The sequence below is a fragment of the Salmo salar genome, chromosome 17 (assembly GCF_965601325.2).
Source record: "Salmo salar chromosome 17, fSalSal1, whole genome shotgun sequence".
Classification (NCBI taxonomy): Eukaryota; Metazoa; Chordata; class Actinopteri; order Salmoniformes; family Salmonidae; genus Salmo; species Salmo salar.
The window spans coordinates 84,468,430-84,486,511 of NC_138307.1; the positions used below are offsets into that span (position 1 = coordinate 84,468,430).

The window sequence follows — 18,082 nt, forward strand, 5'->3', positions numbered from 1 at the left end:
TACTGCAGTTGTACTGCACTCTAACTACAGTTATACTACAGTGTACTGCAGTTGTACTGCACTCTAACTACAGTTATACTACAGTGTACTGCAGTTGTACTGCACTCTAACTACAGTTATACTACTGTGTACTGCAGTTGTACTGCACTCTAACTACAGTTATACTACTGTGTACTGCAGTTGTACTGCACTCTGACTGCAATATTTTTTCGTAAGGGTATATATACCATACAAATTGTTGCCTAACAATAACAATGTTTACCGTTGGTAGTGGAATGTGTGTCAATTCAACCTGCCCTCAATTGCGCAACACCACATGTGGCTTTGGTCCAAGTGTCCAAGAATTCAACAACACCTTCCTTTGCAGTGTCAAACGATCTCCGGTCTGTGAAATATACTACTTCACATATACTTCTACTCCTGATTTACAGAGAGAAGGACTTACACTCCCGACTGGTAAAAATATTTTTTCCACATTCATCAAAGTTCATCCAGGGGTTTTCTGTGTGTAATCTACAGCCGGTGCAGGACGGGGTTGTGCGCCAGTAACAGACAGTTAGTGTAACATCAGCAAAAGAAAGTGTTTTATTTTAGCCCTAACTCCTCGCGCGAATTATTTTGTTGAACTTTGGCTACATGTTAGGCTACTTATCTGACGCCATATGCGACGGTTACATTTGAACGATAAAACCCACTGCTGCGCTGCTATGATAGTGATAAGAGCCGTGAGCTGAACACAGTGACATACGGAACTTGCAGCAGTAGCCTATCATTCAAACAGATTGGGGTTTTAATTCAAATGTTGCTGTTGACATTGACAGGCAAAACCTGCATAGCAGTGCGTTGCTTATTGATAGTGCATTGAATGGATTTTATAGGACATAACAATAGGCTGCTTTGATAATTTATTTTTTACTTAATGTTGAGGACAGGCGGAACGCCTAGCCAACATCCAATGGAACAGCAGGGCGAGAAATACAAAACATCAAAAAACGAATAATTTCAATTTCTCAAGCATACGACTATTTTACATACGACTACCATGTTCATTTGTAACTGTGCTATTTCACAAAGGTTCTGAACCTATATACATTTTACAGACACAGTATATTTTACATTAGTTATCTTGTTGTTATTAGTCCCACCCTTCAGCTCCATTCAACCCCTCCCATCTCTTAACACCATCCATATTGGGTTTCTATTTGCCATATATTTTCAACTGTGCTGTGATGTTTCACAAAAGTTCTGAAAATTTCTATTCTCATAGTTTCTACAGATTCTAAATTAAAGATAAACATTTTTTGCTAAAATAATATTTATATGATTGATTGATTGACTATGACTTTTCAGATCACCCAGTAGTGCTATCTGCAGAGTTATCAGATCACCCAGTAGTGCTATCTGCAGAGTTATCAGATCCCCCAGTAGTGCTATCTGCAGAGTTATCAGATCACCCAGTAGTGTTATCTGCAGAGTTATCAGATCACCCAGTAGTGTTATCTGCAGAGTTATCAGATCACCCAGTAGTGTTATCTGCAGAGTTATCAGATCACCCAGTAGTGCTATCTGCAGAGTTATCAGATCACCCAGTAGTGCTATCTGCAGAGTTATCAGATCACCCAGTAGTGCTATCTGCAGAGTTATCAGATCACCCAGTAGTGTTATCTGCAGTTATCAGATCACCCAGTAGTGCTATCTGCAGAGTTATCAGATCACCCAGTAGTGTTATCTGCAGAGTTATCAGATCACCCAGTAGTGCTATCTGCAGAGTTATCAGATCACCCAGTAGTGCTATCTGCAGAGTTATCAGATCACACAGTAGTGCTATCTGCAGAGTTATCAGATCACCCAGTAGTGCTATCTGCAGAGTTATCAGATCACCCAGTAGTGCTATCTGCAGAGTTATCAGATCACCCAGTAGTGCTATCTGCAGAGTTATCAGATCACCCAGTAGTGCTATCTGCAGAGTTATCAGATCACACAGTAGTGCTATCTGCAGAGTTATCAGATCACCCAGTAGTGCTATCTGCAGAGTTATCAGATCACCCAGTAGTGTTATCTGCAGAGTTATCAGATCACCCAGTAGTGTTATCTGCAGAGTTATCAGATCACCCAGTAGTGCTATCTGCAGAGTTATCAGATCACCCAGTAGTGCTATCTGCAGAGTTATCAGATCACCCAGTAGTGCTATCTGCAGAGTTATCAGATCACCCAGTAGTGCTATCTGCAGAGTTATCAGATCACCCAGTAGTGTTATCTGCAGAGTTATCAGATCACACAGTAGTGCTATCTGCAGAGTTATCAGATCACCCAGTAGTGTTATCTGCAGAGTTATCAGATCACCCAGTAGTGCTATCTGCAGAGTTATCAGATCACCCAGTAGTGCTATCTGCAGAGTTATCAGATCACCCAGTAGTGCTATCTGCAGAGTTATCAGATCACCCAGTAGTGTTATCTGCAGAGTTATCAGATCACCCAGTAGTGCTATCTGCAGAGTTATCAGATCACCCAGTAGTGCTATCTGCAGAGTTATCAGATCACCCAGTAGTGCTATCTGCAGAGTTATCAGATCACCCAGTAGTGCTATCTGCAGAGTTATCAGATCACCCAGTAGTGCTATCTGCAGAGTTATCAGATCACCCAGTAGTGCTATCTGCAGAGTTATCAGATCACCCAGTAGTGCTATCTGCAGAGTTATCAGATCACCCAGTAGTGCTATCTGCAGAGTTATCAGATCACCCAGTAGTGCTATCTGCAGAGTTATCAGATCACCCAGTAGTGCTATCTGCAGAGTTATCAGATCACCCAGTAGTGCTATCTGCAGAGTTATCAGATCACCCAGTAGTGTTATCTGCAGAGTTATCAGATCACACAGTAGTGCTATCTGCAGAGTTATCAGATCACACAGTAGTGCTATCTGCAGAGTTATCAGATCACCCAGTAGTGCTATCTGCAGAGTTATCAGATCACCCAGTAGTGCTATCTGCAGAGTTATCAGATCACCCAGTAGTGTTATCTGCAGAGTTATCAGATCACCCAGTAGTGCTATCTGCAGAGTTATCAGATCACCCAGTAGTGCTATCTGCAGAGTTATCAGATCACCCAGTAGTGCTATCTGCAGAGTTATCAGATCACCCAGTAGTGCTATCTGCAGGGTTATCAGATCACCCAGTAGTGTTATCTGCAGAGTTATCAGATCACCCAGTAGTGTTATCTGCAGAGTTAGCTCCAGGTAAATGTTGCAACTCTTCAGCAATTCCTGAACCTGTGACCAAAAACAAGCTACCTTAACAGCAGCTGTGTTTATAGATGCTAGTCTGTACACCAGACTACAGATACCTTAACAGCAGCTGTGTTTATAGATGCTAGTCTGTACACCAGTCAGACTACAGATACCTTAACAGCAGCTGTGTTTATAGATGCTAGTCTGTACACCAGTCAGACTATAGATACCTTAACAGCAGCTGTGTTTATAGATGCTAGTCTGTACACCAGACTACAGATACCTTAACAGCAGCTGTGTTTATAGATGCTAGTCTGTACATCAGACTACAGATACCTTAACAGCAGCTGTGTTTATAGATGCTAGTCTGTACACCAGTCAGACTACAGATACCTTAACAGCAGCTGTGTTTATAGATGCTAGTCTGTACACCAGACTACAGATACCTTAACAGCAGCTGTGTTTATAGATGCTAGTCTGTACACCAGACTACAGATACCTTAACAGCAGCTGTGTTTATAGATGCTAGTCTGTACACCAGACTACAGATCCCTTAACAGCAGCTGTGTTTATAGATGCTAGTCTGTACACCAGACTACAGATCCCTTAACAGCAGCTGTGTTTATAGATGCTAGTCTGTACACCAGTCAGACTACAGATCCCTTAACAGCAGCTGTGTTTATAGATGCTAGTCTGTACACCAGTCAGACTATAGATACCTTAACAGCAGCTGTGTTTATAGATGCTAGTCTGTACACCAGACTACAGATCCCTTAACAGCAGCTGTGTTTATAGATGCTAGTCTGTACACCAGACTACAGATACCTTAACAGCAGCTGTGTTTATAGATGCTAGTCTGTACACCAGTCAGACTACAGATACCTTAACAGCAGCTGTGTTTATAGATGCTAGTCTGTACATCAGTCAGACTACAGATACCTTAACAGCAGCTGTGTTTATAGATGCTAGTCTGTACACCAGACTACAGATCCCTTAACAGCAGCTGTGTTTATAGATGCTAGTCTGTACACCAGTCAGACTACAGATACCTTAACAGCAGCTGTGTTTATAGATGCTAGTCTATACACCAGTCAGACTACAGATACCTTAACAGCAGCTGTGTTTATAGATGCTAGTCTGTACACCAGACTATAGATACCTTAACAGCAGCTGTGTTTATAGATGCTAGTCTGTACACCAGACTACAGATACCTTAACAGCAGCTGTGTTTATAGATGCTAGTCTGTACACCAGACTACAGATACCTTAACAGCAGCTGTGTTTATAGATGCTAGTCTATACACCAGTCAGACTACAGATACCTTAACAGCAGCTGTGTTTATAGATGCTAGTCTGTACACCAGACTACAGATACCTTAACAGCAGCTGTGTTTATAGATGCTAGTCTGTACACCAGACTACAGATCCCTTAACAGCAGCTGTGTTTATAGATGCTAGTCTGTACACCAGACTACAGATCCCTTAACAGCAGCTGTGTTTATAGATGCTAGTCTGTACACCAGACTATAGATACCTTAACAGCAGCTGTGTTTATAGATGCTAGTCTGTACACCAGTCAGACTATAGATACCTTAACAGCAGCTGTGTTTATAGATGCTAGTCTGTACACCAGACTACAGATCCCTTAACAGCAGCTGTGTTTATAGATGCTAGTCTGTACACCAGACTACAGATACCTTAACAGCAGCTGTGTTTATAGATGCTAGTCTGTACACCAGACTACAGATCCCTTAACAGCAGCTGTGTTTATAGATGCTAGTCTGTACACCAGTCAGACTACAGATAACTTAACAGCAGCTGTGTTTATAGATGCTAGTCTGTACACCAGTCAGACTACAGATACCTTAACAGCAGCTGTGTTTATAGATGCTAGTCTGTACACCAGACTACAGATACCTTAACAGCAGCTGTGTTTATAGATGCTAGTCTATACACCAGTCAGACTACAGATACCTTAACAGCAGCTGTGTTTATAGATGCTAGTCTGTACACCAGACTACAGATACCTTAACAGCAGCTGTGTTTATAGATGCTAGTCTATACACCAGTCAGACTACAGATACCTTAACAGCAGCTGTGTTTATAGATGCTAGTCTGTACACCAGACTACAGATCCCTTAACAGCAGCTGTGTTTATAGATGCTAGTCTGTACACCAGACTACAGATACCTTAACAGCAGCTGTGTTTATAGATGCTAGTCTGTACACCAGACTACAGATCCCTTAACAGCAGCTGTGTTTATAGATGCTAGTCTGTACACCAGACTACAGATACCTTAACAGCAGCTGTGTTTATAGATGCTAGTCTGTACACCAGACTACAGATACCTTAACAGCAGCTGTGTTTATAGATGCTAGTCTATACACCAGTCAGACTATAGATACTATCATATTCGTTGCTATGTGTCAGTCTGTGAATCAGACGGTGTTGGATGTCTGGGCCCAGCATGTTGGTGGTTTCATTGGAATTTAATACATGTTCAGTATGCATGATGACTTCTGTAAATATTGGTACTCACCGTTCAGGCTGTCTTTATAAAGAGCAAAAAGTCCAATGCTGTTTACCGTGTCTCTCGTTGGTCATAGCAGAGTAATAACAAGACGAAGGAAATGCCATCCGGGATCGACAGCGAGGTGTTCCTGGCCTTCTCTACCTACGCCACTATCGTCGTCCTCAAGATGATGCTGATGTCTCCTATGACTGGATACTTCAGACTCACCAGAAATGTACAGGAATGTGGTAATCTCCCTCCACGGTGTTATATAGCCTGTAAGTGAACTCTATGGTGTAAAAGTGTCTCTTCCTCCACAGTGTTAAATAGCCTGTAAGTGAACTCTATGGTGTAAACTTGTCTCTCCCTCCACAGTGTTATATAGCCTGTAAGTGAACTCTATGGTGTAAACTTGTCTCCTTCTCCACGGTGTTATATAGCATGTAAGTGAACTCTATGGTGTAAACTTGTCTCCTTCTCCACGGTGTTATATAGCCTGTAAGTGAACTCTATGGTGTAAAAGTGTCTCTCCCTCCACAGTGTTTTGCCAACGTGGAAGACACAGGGATGGCTAAGACTCCAGAGGACAAGAAGAGGATGCTGAGAGTTGACCCGGATGTGGAACGTGTGAGAAGGTAGGCCCACCCTTATAGAGTCCCCCTAGACTTATAGAGGCCCCCCCCCTAGACTTATAGCCCCCCCCCCCAAATGTATAGAGGCCCCACTAGACTTATAGAGGCCCCCTGGACTTATAGAACACCCCCTACTAGACGTATAGAGCCCCCCCCTAAACTTATAGATCCCCCCCCCCCCTAGACTTATAGAGGGTCCCCCTAGACTTATAGATCCCCCCCTAGACTTATAGAGTCCCCCCTAGACTTATAGAGCCCCCCCCTAGACTTATAGAGGCCCTCCTAGACTTATAGATCCCCCCTAGACTTATAGATCCCCCCCTAGACTTATAGAGGCCCCCCCTAGACTTATAGAGGCCCCCCTAGACTTATAGAGGCCCCCCCCTAGACTTATAGATCCCCCCCCCTAGACTTATAGATCCCCCCCATAGACTTATAGAGGCCCCCCCTAGACTTATAGATCCCCCCCCCCTAGACTTATAGATCCCCCCATAGACTTATAGAGGCCCCCCTAGACTTATAGAGGCCCCCCCTAGACTTCAGTTATTAAATACTTTTGTTCTATTCTATTCTTTTTTGTAACCAACTCTTTTTCAGAGTTGGTTCAAATACAGTCAAATAAATGCATGCAACGACAACCCTGACACATTCCCCCCCTCAGTCCCCATCCATCCTCCCACCAGGAAACCATGAGTGAGGTGGTCGCCACCTTAGATCCAACAGTGCTGCCTGCCAACAGTAATCTTCTCTGATTGACTGAGAGATTCAAGGACCTAACGTCGTTAAGTAACATAATAGATGCAAAACACTGAATATTTAAATTCATGCTCTTCAAAATGTAATTTTGTATCTTTTCCCTGGAATCGTTTAACTGCAAGGGTCCTCCCACATCATATGAAGGAACTGGTCTACCTGATTTAAGGGGACATAGTAAACATATGGGAGTTGGGGCCATTTTCATCATAAAACGTTTCCTTAGGTGTTAAATACAGTCTGTGATTTTAATAATGTATAAATTGACGGTTCGGATTACGGGATGCCAAGGTCATATTTTACCAGAAGTTGTTCAAAAGAGATCAGTCCTTTAACGGAGCCCAGATCGTGTATTTATAAATCCCAGATGGTGTATTTATAAATCCCAGATCATGTATTTATGAATCCCAGATCGTGTATTTATAAATCCCAGATCGTGTATTTATAAATCCCAGATCGTGTATTTATAAATCCCAGATCATGTATTTATAAATCCCAGATCATGTATTTATGAATCCCAGATCGTGTATTTATAAATCCCAGATCGTGTATTTATATATCCCAGATCATGTATTTATGAATCCCAGATCATGTATTTATGAATCCCAGATCATGTATTTATAAATCCCAGATCGTGTATTTATAAATCCCAGATCATGTATTTATATATCCCAGATCGTGTATTTATAAATCCCAGATCGTGTATTTATAAATCCTAGATCGTGTATTTATAAATCCCAGATCGTGTATTTATGAATCCCAGATCGTGTATTTATAAATCCCAGATCATGTATTTATAAATCCCAGATCGTGTATTTATGAATCCCAGATAGTGTATTTATAAATCCCAGATCATGTATTTATATATCCCAGATCGTGTATTTATATATCCCAGATCGTGTATTTATAAATCCCAGATTGTGTATTTATAAATCCCAGATCGTGTATTTATAAATCCCAGATCGTGTATTTATAAATCCTAGATCGTGTATTTATAAATCCCAGATCGTGTATTTATGAATCCCAGATCGTGTATTTATAAATCCCAGATCATGTATTTATAAATCCCAGATGGTGTATTTATGAATCCCAGATGGTGTATTTATGAATCCCAGATCATGTATTTATGAATCCCAGATGGTGTATTTATAAATCCCAGATCGTGTATTTATATATCTCAGATGGTGTATTTATAAATCCCATCATTGCATGGTTCGGTAGGTGCTCCATAGGTCAGCATAGCTGAACTCAATGGTAAATATAGGAAAAAAGGAGTTGCCTGGTAATGTGTATTTATCTTTCACATCCTGGAATGTTCTCAAGCCTTTACTGTCCATGATATCGCCATGGGTACGGATTCCACTTTTGGAACATTTGGTGGGAAGGCATCATTGTGAAATATTGGAGTACGGGCATGCGATTTTGATTCCCAATTACATTATTTTTCCATTTTGTACCAAATATAGATTGTGTGAGCAGTAATAGGACCAAAGAGTAATTTACATTGTTTAAGGGATATAACAGTGGAGACTACCTCTTCCAGGGCAGTAGGAGACTCCATATTACATTGTTTAAGGGATATAACAGTGGAGACTACCTCTTCCAGGGCACTAGGAGACACCATATTACATTGTTTAAGGGATATAACAGTGGAGACTACCTCTTCCAAGGCAATAGGAGACACCATATTATGCCTGGAAATACAATTTTAAGGTTTGATACGAATAGTCCTCATATGTCTTTCCCTCCTTGTAAATGTATTAATTATATATTTAATAATTTACCCCGACATATACTGTACATTTTTAAACCGCACTATGAGTTTTATCCCAGTAGCCAGAAGGAGGAGCCATGGGAAGCATTGAACTACAGAAATTCAGCCGTGGTAACATATAGATTTGGACAACAGATAGCAACTGGGATGTTGTTCCATCTAGTGAGGTCGGATTGAATTGATTTGAGCGTTGTGTTACAGTTTCTGCCAGCGGTTTTATCTAAAGAAGGAAGTAAATCTATTCCCAAATATTTAAAACTTTAAAGGATTGGGATTCCATGAGTAGAGATGGAGTCGTCCATCTAAATATCTGGTCTAGTATAGCTCTTACATTCTCTGATCTGAACTCTCTCTCTCATTCCCCAGATAATCTGAACTCTCTCTCTCTCATTCCCCAGATAATCTAAACTCTCTCTCTCTCATTCCCCAGATAATCTGAACTCTCTCTCTCATTCCCCAGATAATCTGAACTCTCTCTCTCTCTCTCTCATTCCCCAGATGATCTGAAATCTCTCTCTCTCATTCCCCAGATGATCTGAACTCTCTCTCTCTCTTTCTCTCTCATATTTCCCAGATAATCTGAACTCTCTCTCTCATTCCCCAGATAATCTGAACTCTCTCTCATTCCCCAGATGCCACCAGAACGACCTGGAGAACATCACTCCGTTCGTAGTGATTGGTCTGCTGTATACCCTGACGGGTCCAGACCTCTCCACTGCTCTGCTCCACTTCCGGGTGTTTGTTGGTTCCAGGCTCTTCCACACGGTGGCCTACGTCCTCCCCCTGCGCCAGCCCAGCAGAGGTCTAGCTTGGATGGTTGGCATGGGCGCTACCTTCTCCATGGCATACAGGGTGCTAAGCACAACCCATCTCTGAAGAGGCGATCAATCAATTAATCAGATTGATTGATTCAAAGTTTTCAGATGGCCTAAAATAGTCCACGGGACACTCTACCCCTGAGGAGACACTCACACATTTATCAGACCTGGGTCAAATAGGCTACATAATGTTAAATACATTTGACAGTGCTTGATTGAACTTGGAGTTTGCACTTCTGGGACTATTCTATTGGTTCTGTTGTATCAGGCAGACTAACTTGACATTCCCTGCACGTTTTGTTTTTAACCCAGAACTAAATTTGATCTGTGCAAAAAAATTATAATATGAGCAAAAATAATTAAACTAAACTTAGTGCTCGATTCAATCTATTTCACGGAAGTTCAGTGCTGGAGCGCAATAGACATTGAACGGTAATGTTCCCTCGGAGACTCCATTCCAGGTAAACGCTGCATATATCACTTAATTCGGAAACTACATTTACATTTCATGTGCGCTACAGCGCTGAACTTAGGCGATACGGATTGAACGGAGCCCTAAACTAAAATCAAGTGTAGTTGAGTATCTGATACCGCATGTATCTGCCTGTTTTACCCACATCACATCACCAGTTTATTGGTCGTGTATACAGATTTACAGATGTTATCGCGGGTGCTTTAAAATGCTTGTGTTTCTAGGTCCAATAGTGCAGTAATACCGAGCACTACAGACCGGTCTGTCACACAGCACTACAGACCGGTCTGTCACACAGCACTACAGACCGGTCTGGCCCACAGCACTACAGACCGGTCTGTCACACAGCACTACATCCCGGTCTGTCTGGTTGTCTGGCCCACAGCACTACAGACCGGTCTGTCACACAGCACTACAGACCGGTCTGTCACACAGCACTACATACCGGTCTGTCTGGTTGTCTGGCCCACAGCACTACAGACCGGTCTGTCACACAGCACTACAGACCTGTCTGTCTGGTTGTCTGGCCCACAGCACTACAGACCGGTCTGTCTGGTTGTCTGACTGACTGCAAACACCTATTTTATATCTTAGACATTTTTTTGCATCTGATGTGATAATCTAATGTTTATAAATTATTCTATTCGGGTTTTGGAAATTAAAGTTTAATTAAAAAATGGGGGGAAACTATTGTTTTAGCTGAATTTAAATAGGCCTATGAAGTAGGCTACAAATACCAGAGCTATTTTGCTAATTGGCTAATGAATATGACCTTACTTGATCTAATTCTTTTATCTTTTTAAATTCTGTATATTTTTTTAGATCTACATATCATCTGATATGTTTACTAGGCGACATTTCTGTAATCCCACTAATTGGTTTACCTTGTTTACGCTTTCTCCCTGTAAATAAACGAACATTCTCCAGAATGACATGTCTCATGGTATTTGTTTTGTAGAAGGAATATACATAGATGTTATAGATGAAAATGTGTTCATCAGACAATGAACGGTAGCATATTAAAGTCATTGGAGGAAGTGGGCGCGTTTTTTTTGGTTGAGCCGCAGACTTGGCGGAATTCCAAATATTCGCCTGTTTTTTTTCTGAAACTACATGAACAAACCGCCCACATAGGCACAGTCCAGTAGGCTGGTACTTTACCCTGGGTCAGATTCAAACACCAACTTCTGGAAAAGGTATGAAACTATTTGCTCAACTCAAAATAAACTTTGCTAACGCCATCAGCGGGTATTATTGTAGCGCATGTGTTTCCAAATGTAGCCTGTACAATAGTTACATTTGTATCGTTCTCTGAAGAAAAAAAGGAGGCTATTTTGCGTAATGTGAGTAGACTATGTAAATGCGCTAACGCTAACGCGCTAACAGTTTATAACATGTGTATGGGAGACATTGTGTAACAATACAATGCATACATTTAATTTATCATAGTATACACGGGGAAAGTACTACCTTTCTTTTGGGTAAATTGTATCTGTGTGTAAGCTACCCCAGAAACAGTAAACATGTCACACATTACAACGATTAGAAACATAAGTGTTGGGTTTTGCCATTGAACACTGCTCTCCAAAACTCTGCAATAGCACCCTAATAAAAAGAACAAACAAGAGTTGTCGTAAATCAATAAATATCTACATGCATAAGGTTTATTAACGTGTTATTACCATTAGATCAATGATCAATTACGTGTTTTATTTTATTTAATGAAACATTTTTTTTTCAAGTTGAAATGTAAAACCCCTTTTTCAAATCCACCTGAAGTTCAATCAAACCTAAACCGGTGTCATCGCTGAGTTTACGTTGTCTGTTCTGTTGTCTAGCGGGACTCAACCGAACAGACATGGCAGAACTAACTCATATGATCGACAGCGAGGTGTTCCTGGCCTTCTCTACCTACGCCACTATCGTCGTCCTCAAGATGATGCTAATGTCTCCTATGACTGGATACTTCAGACTCACCAGAAAGGTACACAAACCTAGAGTTTGGAACACGCAAATACACAGAAAACAACCTTAAACTTGTTTTCTCTTCATTTTACTGCAGGGGGCTAAATCAGGGTCACACAGAGTGATTCTGGGTAGTCTGAAACAAATCGACTTTGAAACTAAAGTATCCACCTCACACAGATGGTTATGGGCTTAAAGAAGAAGTCACCTGTATCATGTCAGATATAGAGTTGAAATGTATTACATTTTGAGTTTGCATCCCAATATTACACTTAATGTACATCACAGAAGATTAAAATATAAATAAACACAGGATTTTTGTCTGTTTAAAAAATATATATATCTTTATGAATGATGAAATTATGAAAAATATGAATAACATTCCACCCGTGAGGTGGAAGAGGGTGATTTTGGTCATTGACTGCAGGAAAGTTCTACTAACAAAACACTTCAAAAATGGTTTTAATTTTTTTTAAAAACATAATTCCAAGTGAATTTAAATGTGATTTCCTGAATGGAACAGAACAGTGGTAAGAAGTGTGTTGAATCCAGGCTGTATCACATCCGGTCGTGATCGGGAGACCCATAGGGGCGGCACACAATTGGTCCCAGTGTCGTCCGGGTTTTGCCGGGGTAGGCCGTCATTGTAAATAAGAATGCGTTCTTAACTGACTTGCCCTAGGTAAATTAAGGATAAATAAATAAATGAAATAAAAATAATGAACGAGCCTTGATCCTCCCTGGTCTGACAGAGCTGAGGTTGAAATTGAACAAGGAAAAAACATGTCCCTTCTTGCTTCCACCTCCCTCCAGGCATTTGCTAACCAGGAGGACACCAGTCTGGTCTCCTCTACAGAGGACAAGAAGAAGATGGTCAGGGTGGATCCTGATGTGGAGAGAGTACGAAGGTATCCCCGTAGAAATATCATGGAAACATATCTCTAAGGTTCACGCTGACGTACAGCTGCTGTAACTATGACTGGAAAGAGCTGGTAGAAATCCTGCTTTTAATGGAATTAATTTAGACATTTTACTTTTCCAAATATTTTGATATACTGATCTGAACTCTCTCTCATATTCCCCAGATAATCTGAACTCTCTCTCATTCCCCAGATAATCTGAACTCTCTCTCTCATTCCCCAGATAATCTGAACTCTCTCTCATTCCCCAGATAATCTGAACTCTCTCTCTCATTCCCCAGATAATCTGAACTCTCTCTCATTCCCCAGATGCCACCAGAACGACCTGGAGAACATCATTCCGTTCGTAGTGATTGGTCTGCTGTATACCCTGACGGGGCCAGACCTCTCCACTGCTCTGCTCCACTTCCGGGTGTTTGTTGGTTCCAGGCTCTTCCACACGGTGGCCTACGTCCTCCCCCTGCGCCAGCCCAGCAGAGCTGTGGCCTTCCTCATCGGACTGGTCACCACCAGCTCTATGGCCTATAGGGTCCTGATTATAGCACTTTATCTGTAGAGGCCTGAGGACACACACACACACACACACACACACACACACACACACACACACACACACACACACACACACACACACACACACACACACACACACACACACACACACACACACACACCACTACAAGGGCCCTGTCTTTGAGGGTCTCCATTGAATGTGCTTGAGGATACATCTACGTTTATCAGTAGAAAGTATGATGGACACCAAAGCTGTTCCTTCTGTGTCTCTGATAGGATTATAACAGGATGTTACTGCAGTACATATCAGAATGTTCCTTCTGTGTCTCTGATAGGATTATAACAGGATGTTACTGCAGTACATATCAGAATGTTCCTTCTGTGTCTCTGATAGGATTATAACAGGATGTTACTGCAGTACATATCAGAATGTTCCTTCTGTGTCTCTGACAGGATTATAACAGGATGTTACTGCAGTACATATCAGAATGTTCCTTCTGTGTCTCTGATAGGATTATAACAGGATGTTACTGCAGTACATATCAGAATGTTCCTTCTGTGTCTCTGATAGGATTATAACAGGATGTTACTGCAGTACAACAGTACCTTATTTTCCACTAGAAATTGGAGGCCACTCAGGGACAATCTAACGTTGATGAATAGTGCCGAGCCCTCTAAGAGTAAAACCCAGATTCCAGCCTGTGTTGAGTCTCATTCTCTATTAGAAGCAACAGGGGTGTTGAGGTCAGTCAGTTCAGAAAATTGTTTTGAAATTCAGGAGTTTAATTTGGTTCTTTAATGTCTATGTGGGATTTTTCAATACCTTTAGTTGGTTCCTTCTAGTCATTTTATGAATCAACTGAACTTGAAGCAGAATTGACCCAACAACCTGTTGCGTCCAAAATGGCACCTTATTCAAAAAAGTTGTGGATTTATAGTCCCATAGGGCTCTGGTTAAAAGTAGTGCCCTATATAAGGAATAGGGTTCCATTTGGGACTCATACCCTGATTACATGCCAGTATCTGAATGTAATAGTTTGTGAGATAAGTGTTTGTACTGCCAATTGTTAAATCTATAAAATATAGATTTATGAGAAATAAGGAATGAATTTCCAGAGGCCTCTAGTTAAAGGAAACTGGGTTGGTAGCGACGTAGAGAACTGAGCCATCTAGTCTGAACGAAGACTACCTGTATAATTATTCTAGTGGGATTTAGTTAGGATTTTATTGATATGTACAATTGATTTCTACATTAAAACGCCTTGTCTTTTTAACTAACAGTTCTCTGTGTTTGGTGAATGGTTCCTTCCTTCCTAGATATTCAACTTCTGAATCTCCTGTAAAATATCTATCGTTTGTGCCTGGTGAAGGAATATTTTAGCCTGGAATCCACACTGAAACCACACTCCATTGGACTTTTATTTCGTTTCAGTAGTGAAAGGAACGTGCATTGAAAGTGGATTCCAGGCTGCTAACGCTCCACACCCCAGCAGGTCTCATTCATCCCACTAGAGGACGTCCTTTTAACAGTCAACCCAGGTTGTCTTCATTACCAGTCATTTATAGACCAGATGTAGCTCATAAAAGGGGCTCTATCAGCCCCTCCTCCTCCCAGCATCTCCTCCTCTCAGCATCTCCTCCTCTCAGCATCTCCTCCTCTCAGCATCTCCTCCTCTCAGCCCCTCCTCCTCTCAGCCCCTCCTCCTCTCCTCCTCTCAGCCCCTCCTCCTCTCCTCCTCTCAGCCCCTCCTCCTCTCCTCCTCTCAGCATCTCCTCCTCTCCTCCTCTCAGCCCCTCCTCCTCTCAGCCCTCCTCCTCTCCTCCTCCCAGCATCTCCTCCTCTCAGCCCCTCCTCCTCTCAGCCCCTCCTCCTCTCCTCCTCTCAGCATCTCCTCCTCTCAGCATCTCCTCCTCTCAGCATCTCCTCCTCTCAGCCTCTCCTCCTCTCAGCCTCTCCTCATCTCCTCCTCCCAGCATCTCCTCCTCCCAGCCCCTCCTCCTCTCAGCATCTCCTCCTCTCAGCCCCTCCTCCTCTCAGCATCTCCTCCTCCCAGCATCTCCTCCTCTCAGCCCCTCCTCCTCTCAGCCCCTCCTCCTCCCAGCATCTCCTCCTCTCAGCCCCTCCTCCTCTCAGCATCTCCTCCTCTCAGCCCCTCCTCCTCTCAGCATCTCCTCCTCTCCTCCTCCCAGCCTCTCATCCTCTCAGTCTCTCCTCCTCTCAGCCCCTCCTCCTCTCCTCCTCTCAGCATCTCCTCCTCTCCTCCTCTCAGCATCTCCTCCTCTCAGCATCTCCTCCTCTCAGCATCTCCTCCTCTCAGCCTCTCCTCCTCTCATCATCTCCTCCTTTCAGCTTCTCCTTCTTCCTCCTCTCAGCCCCTCCTCATCTCCTCCTCAGCATCTCCTCCTCAGCCTCTCCTCATCTCCTCTCAGCCTCTCCTCCTCTCAGCATCTCCTCCTCTCAGCATCTCCTCCTCTCAGCCTCTCCTCCTCTCCTCCTCTCATCATCTCCTCCTCTCCTCATCTCCTCATCTCAGCCTCTCCTTCTTCCTCCTCCTCTCATCATCTCCCCCTCTCATCATCTCCTCATCTCAGCCTCTCCTCCTCTCAGCCTCTCCTTCTTCCTCCTCCTCTCAGTCTCTCCTCATCTCAGCCTCTCCTTCTTCCTCCTCCTCTCAGCCACTCCTCTCAGTCTCTGAGCCTCCACACAGAAATCAACTTCATTATCTTTGTTCCAAAACATTGTCTACCTCCAAAATGGCACCCTATTCCCTATATAGTGCACTGATTTTGACCACGGCCCCTAGGGTCTATTTCAGACAGGCCCTTTCTCCTGTCTCTGTTACAGGCCCTTTCTCCTGTCTCTGTTACAGGCCCTTTCTCCTGTCTCTGTTACAGGCCCTTTCTCCTGTCTCTGTTACAGGCCCTTTCTCCTGTCTCTGTTACAGGCCCTTTCTCCTGTCTCTGTTACAGGCCCTTTCTCCTGTCTCTGTTACAGGCCCTTTCTCCTGTCTCTGTTACAGGCCCTTTCTCCTGTCTCTGTTACAGGCCCTTTCTCCTGTCTCTGTTACAGGCCCTTTCTCCTGTCTCTGTTACAGGCCCTTTCTCCTGTCTCTGTTACAGGCCCTTTCTCCTGTCTCTGTTACAGGCCCTTTCTCCTGTCTCTGTTACAGGCCCTTTCTCCTGTCTCTGTTACAGGCCCTTTCTCCTGTCTCTGTTACAGGCCCTTTCTCCTGTCTCTGTTACAGGCCCTTTCTCCTGTCTCTGTTACAGGCCCTTTCTCCTGTCTCTGTTACAGGCCCTTTCTTCTGTCTCTGTTACAGGCCCTTTCTCCTGTCTCTGTTACAGGCCCTTTCTCCCGTCTCTGTTACAGGCCCTTTCTCCCGTCTCTGTTACAGGCCCTTTCTCCCGTCTCTGTTACAGGCCCTTTCTCCCGTCTCTGTTACAGGCCCTTTCTCCCGTCTCTGTTACAGGCCCTTTCTCCCGTCTCTGTTACAGGCCCTTTCTCCTGTCTCTGTTACAGGCCCTTTCTCCTGTCTCTGTTACAGGCCCTTTCTCCTGTCTCTGTTACAGGCCCTTTCTCCTGTCTCTGTTACAGGCCCTTTCTCCTGTCTCTGTTACAGGCCCTTTCTCCTGTCTCTGTTACAGGCCCTTTCTCCTGTCTCTGTTACAGGCCCTTTCTCCTGTCTCTGTTACAGGCCCTTTCTCCTGTCTCTGTTACAGGCCCTTTCTCCACAGTAATATAATGGAAAGGTATTATACCACAGTAATATAATGGAAAGGTATTATACCACAGTAATATAATGGAAAGGTATTCTACCACAGTAATATAATGGAAAGGTATTCTACCACAGTAATATAATGGAAAGGTATTCTACCACAGTAATATAATGGAAAGGTATTCTACCACAGTAATATAATGGAAAGGTATTATACCACAGTAATATAATGGAAAGGTATTCTACCACAGTAATATAATGGAAAGGTATTATACCACAGTAATATAATGGAAAGGTATTCTACCACAGTAATATAATGGAAAGGTATTCTACCACAGTAATATAATGGAAAGGTATTCTACCACAGTAATATAATGGAAAGGTATTCTACCACAGTAATATAATGGAAAGGTATTCTACCACAGTAATATAATGGAAAGGTATTCTACCACAGTAATATAATGGAAAGGTATTCTACCACAGTAATATAATGGAAAGGTATTCTACCACAGTAATATAATGGAAAGGTATTCTACCACAGTAATATAATGGAAAGGTATTATACCACAGTAATATAATGGAAAGGTATTCTACCACAGTAATATAATGGAAAGGTATTCTACCACAGTAATATAATGGAAAGGTATTCTACCACAGTAATATAATGGAAAGGTATTCTACCACAGTAATATAATGGAAAGGTATTCTACCACAGTAATATAATGGAAAGGTATTCTACCACAGTAATATAATGGAAAGGTATTCTACCACAGTAATATAATG

The 18,082-nt window shown here is 42.5% G+C and overlaps 2 protein-coding genes across 4 annotated transcripts; both read left to right on the plus strand.

Moving 5' to 3' along the window:
* The first annotated feature begins 300 nt into the window (after nucleotides 1-300).
* On the plus strand, nucleotides 301-11,114 carry LOC106575061 (microsomal glutathione S-transferase 1). Of its 2 annotated transcripts, none has more exons than XM_082964292.1 (4): nucleotides 301-456; nucleotides 5,831-5,971; nucleotides 6,277-6,371; nucleotides 9,528-11,114. In XM_082964292.1, exons 2-4 carry the CDS (start codon nucleotides 5,855-5,857, stop codon nucleotides 9,769-9,771), a joined length of 456 nt encoding a protein of 151 aa, XP_082820418.1. In that variant the 5' UTR covers nucleotides 301-456; nucleotides 5,831-5,854; the 3' UTR covers nucleotides 9,772-11,114. The 2 variants fall into 2 exon arrangements, with proteins under 2 accessions (XP_082820418.1, XP_082820419.1); XM_082964293.1 differs by having other exon boundaries at nucleotides 303-456; nucleotides 5,834-5,971.
* A 144-nt stretch (nucleotides 11,115-11,258) lies between these two features.
* LOC106575060 (microsomal glutathione S-transferase 1) lies at nucleotides 11,259-14,863 on the plus strand. 2 transcript variants are annotated; one of them, XM_045700165.2, is made up of 4 exons: nucleotides 11,259-11,381; nucleotides 12,024-12,169; nucleotides 12,964-13,058; nucleotides 13,380-14,863. In XM_045700165.2, the coding sequence occupies exons 2-4, from the start codon at nucleotides 12,044-12,046 to the stop codon at nucleotides 13,624-13,626; spliced, it is 468 nt and encodes a 155-aa protein (XP_045556121.1). In that variant the 5' UTR covers nucleotides 11,259-11,381; nucleotides 12,024-12,043; the 3' UTR covers nucleotides 13,627-14,863. The 2 variants fall into 2 exon arrangements, with proteins under 2 accessions (XP_045556121.1, XP_045556120.1); XM_045700164.2 differs by having other exon boundaries at nucleotides 11,375-11,528.
* The last annotated feature ends 3,219 nt before the right edge of the window (nucleotides 14,864-18,082 follow it).

Bases quoted from the DNA above. Each gene is read 5' to 3' on its own strand.
- LOC106575061 (XM_082964292.1), top strand. From the start codon at position 5,855: ATGCCATCCGGGATCGACAGCGAGGTGTTCCTGGCCTTCTCTACCTAC. The intron at 5,972-6,276 runs GTACAGGAATGT...CTCCCTCCACAG, and splicing joins ACTTCAGACTCACCAGAAAT to TGTTTTGCCAACGTGGAAGA. The intron at 6,372-9,527 runs GTAGGCCCACCC...CTCATTCCCCAG, and splicing joins GATGTGGAACGTGTGAGAAG to ATGCCACCAGAACGACCTGG.
- LOC106575060 (XM_045700165.2), top strand. From the start codon at position 12,044: ATGGCAGAACTAACTCATATGATCGACAGCGAGGTGTTCCTGGCCTTC. The intron at 12,170-12,963 runs GTACACAAACCT...ACCTCCCTCCAG, and splicing joins ACTTCAGACTCACCAGAAAG to GCATTTGCTAACCAGGAGGA. The intron at 13,059-13,379 runs GTATCCCCGTAG...CTCATTCCCCAG, and splicing joins GATGTGGAGAGAGTACGAAG to ATGCCACCAGAACGACCTGG.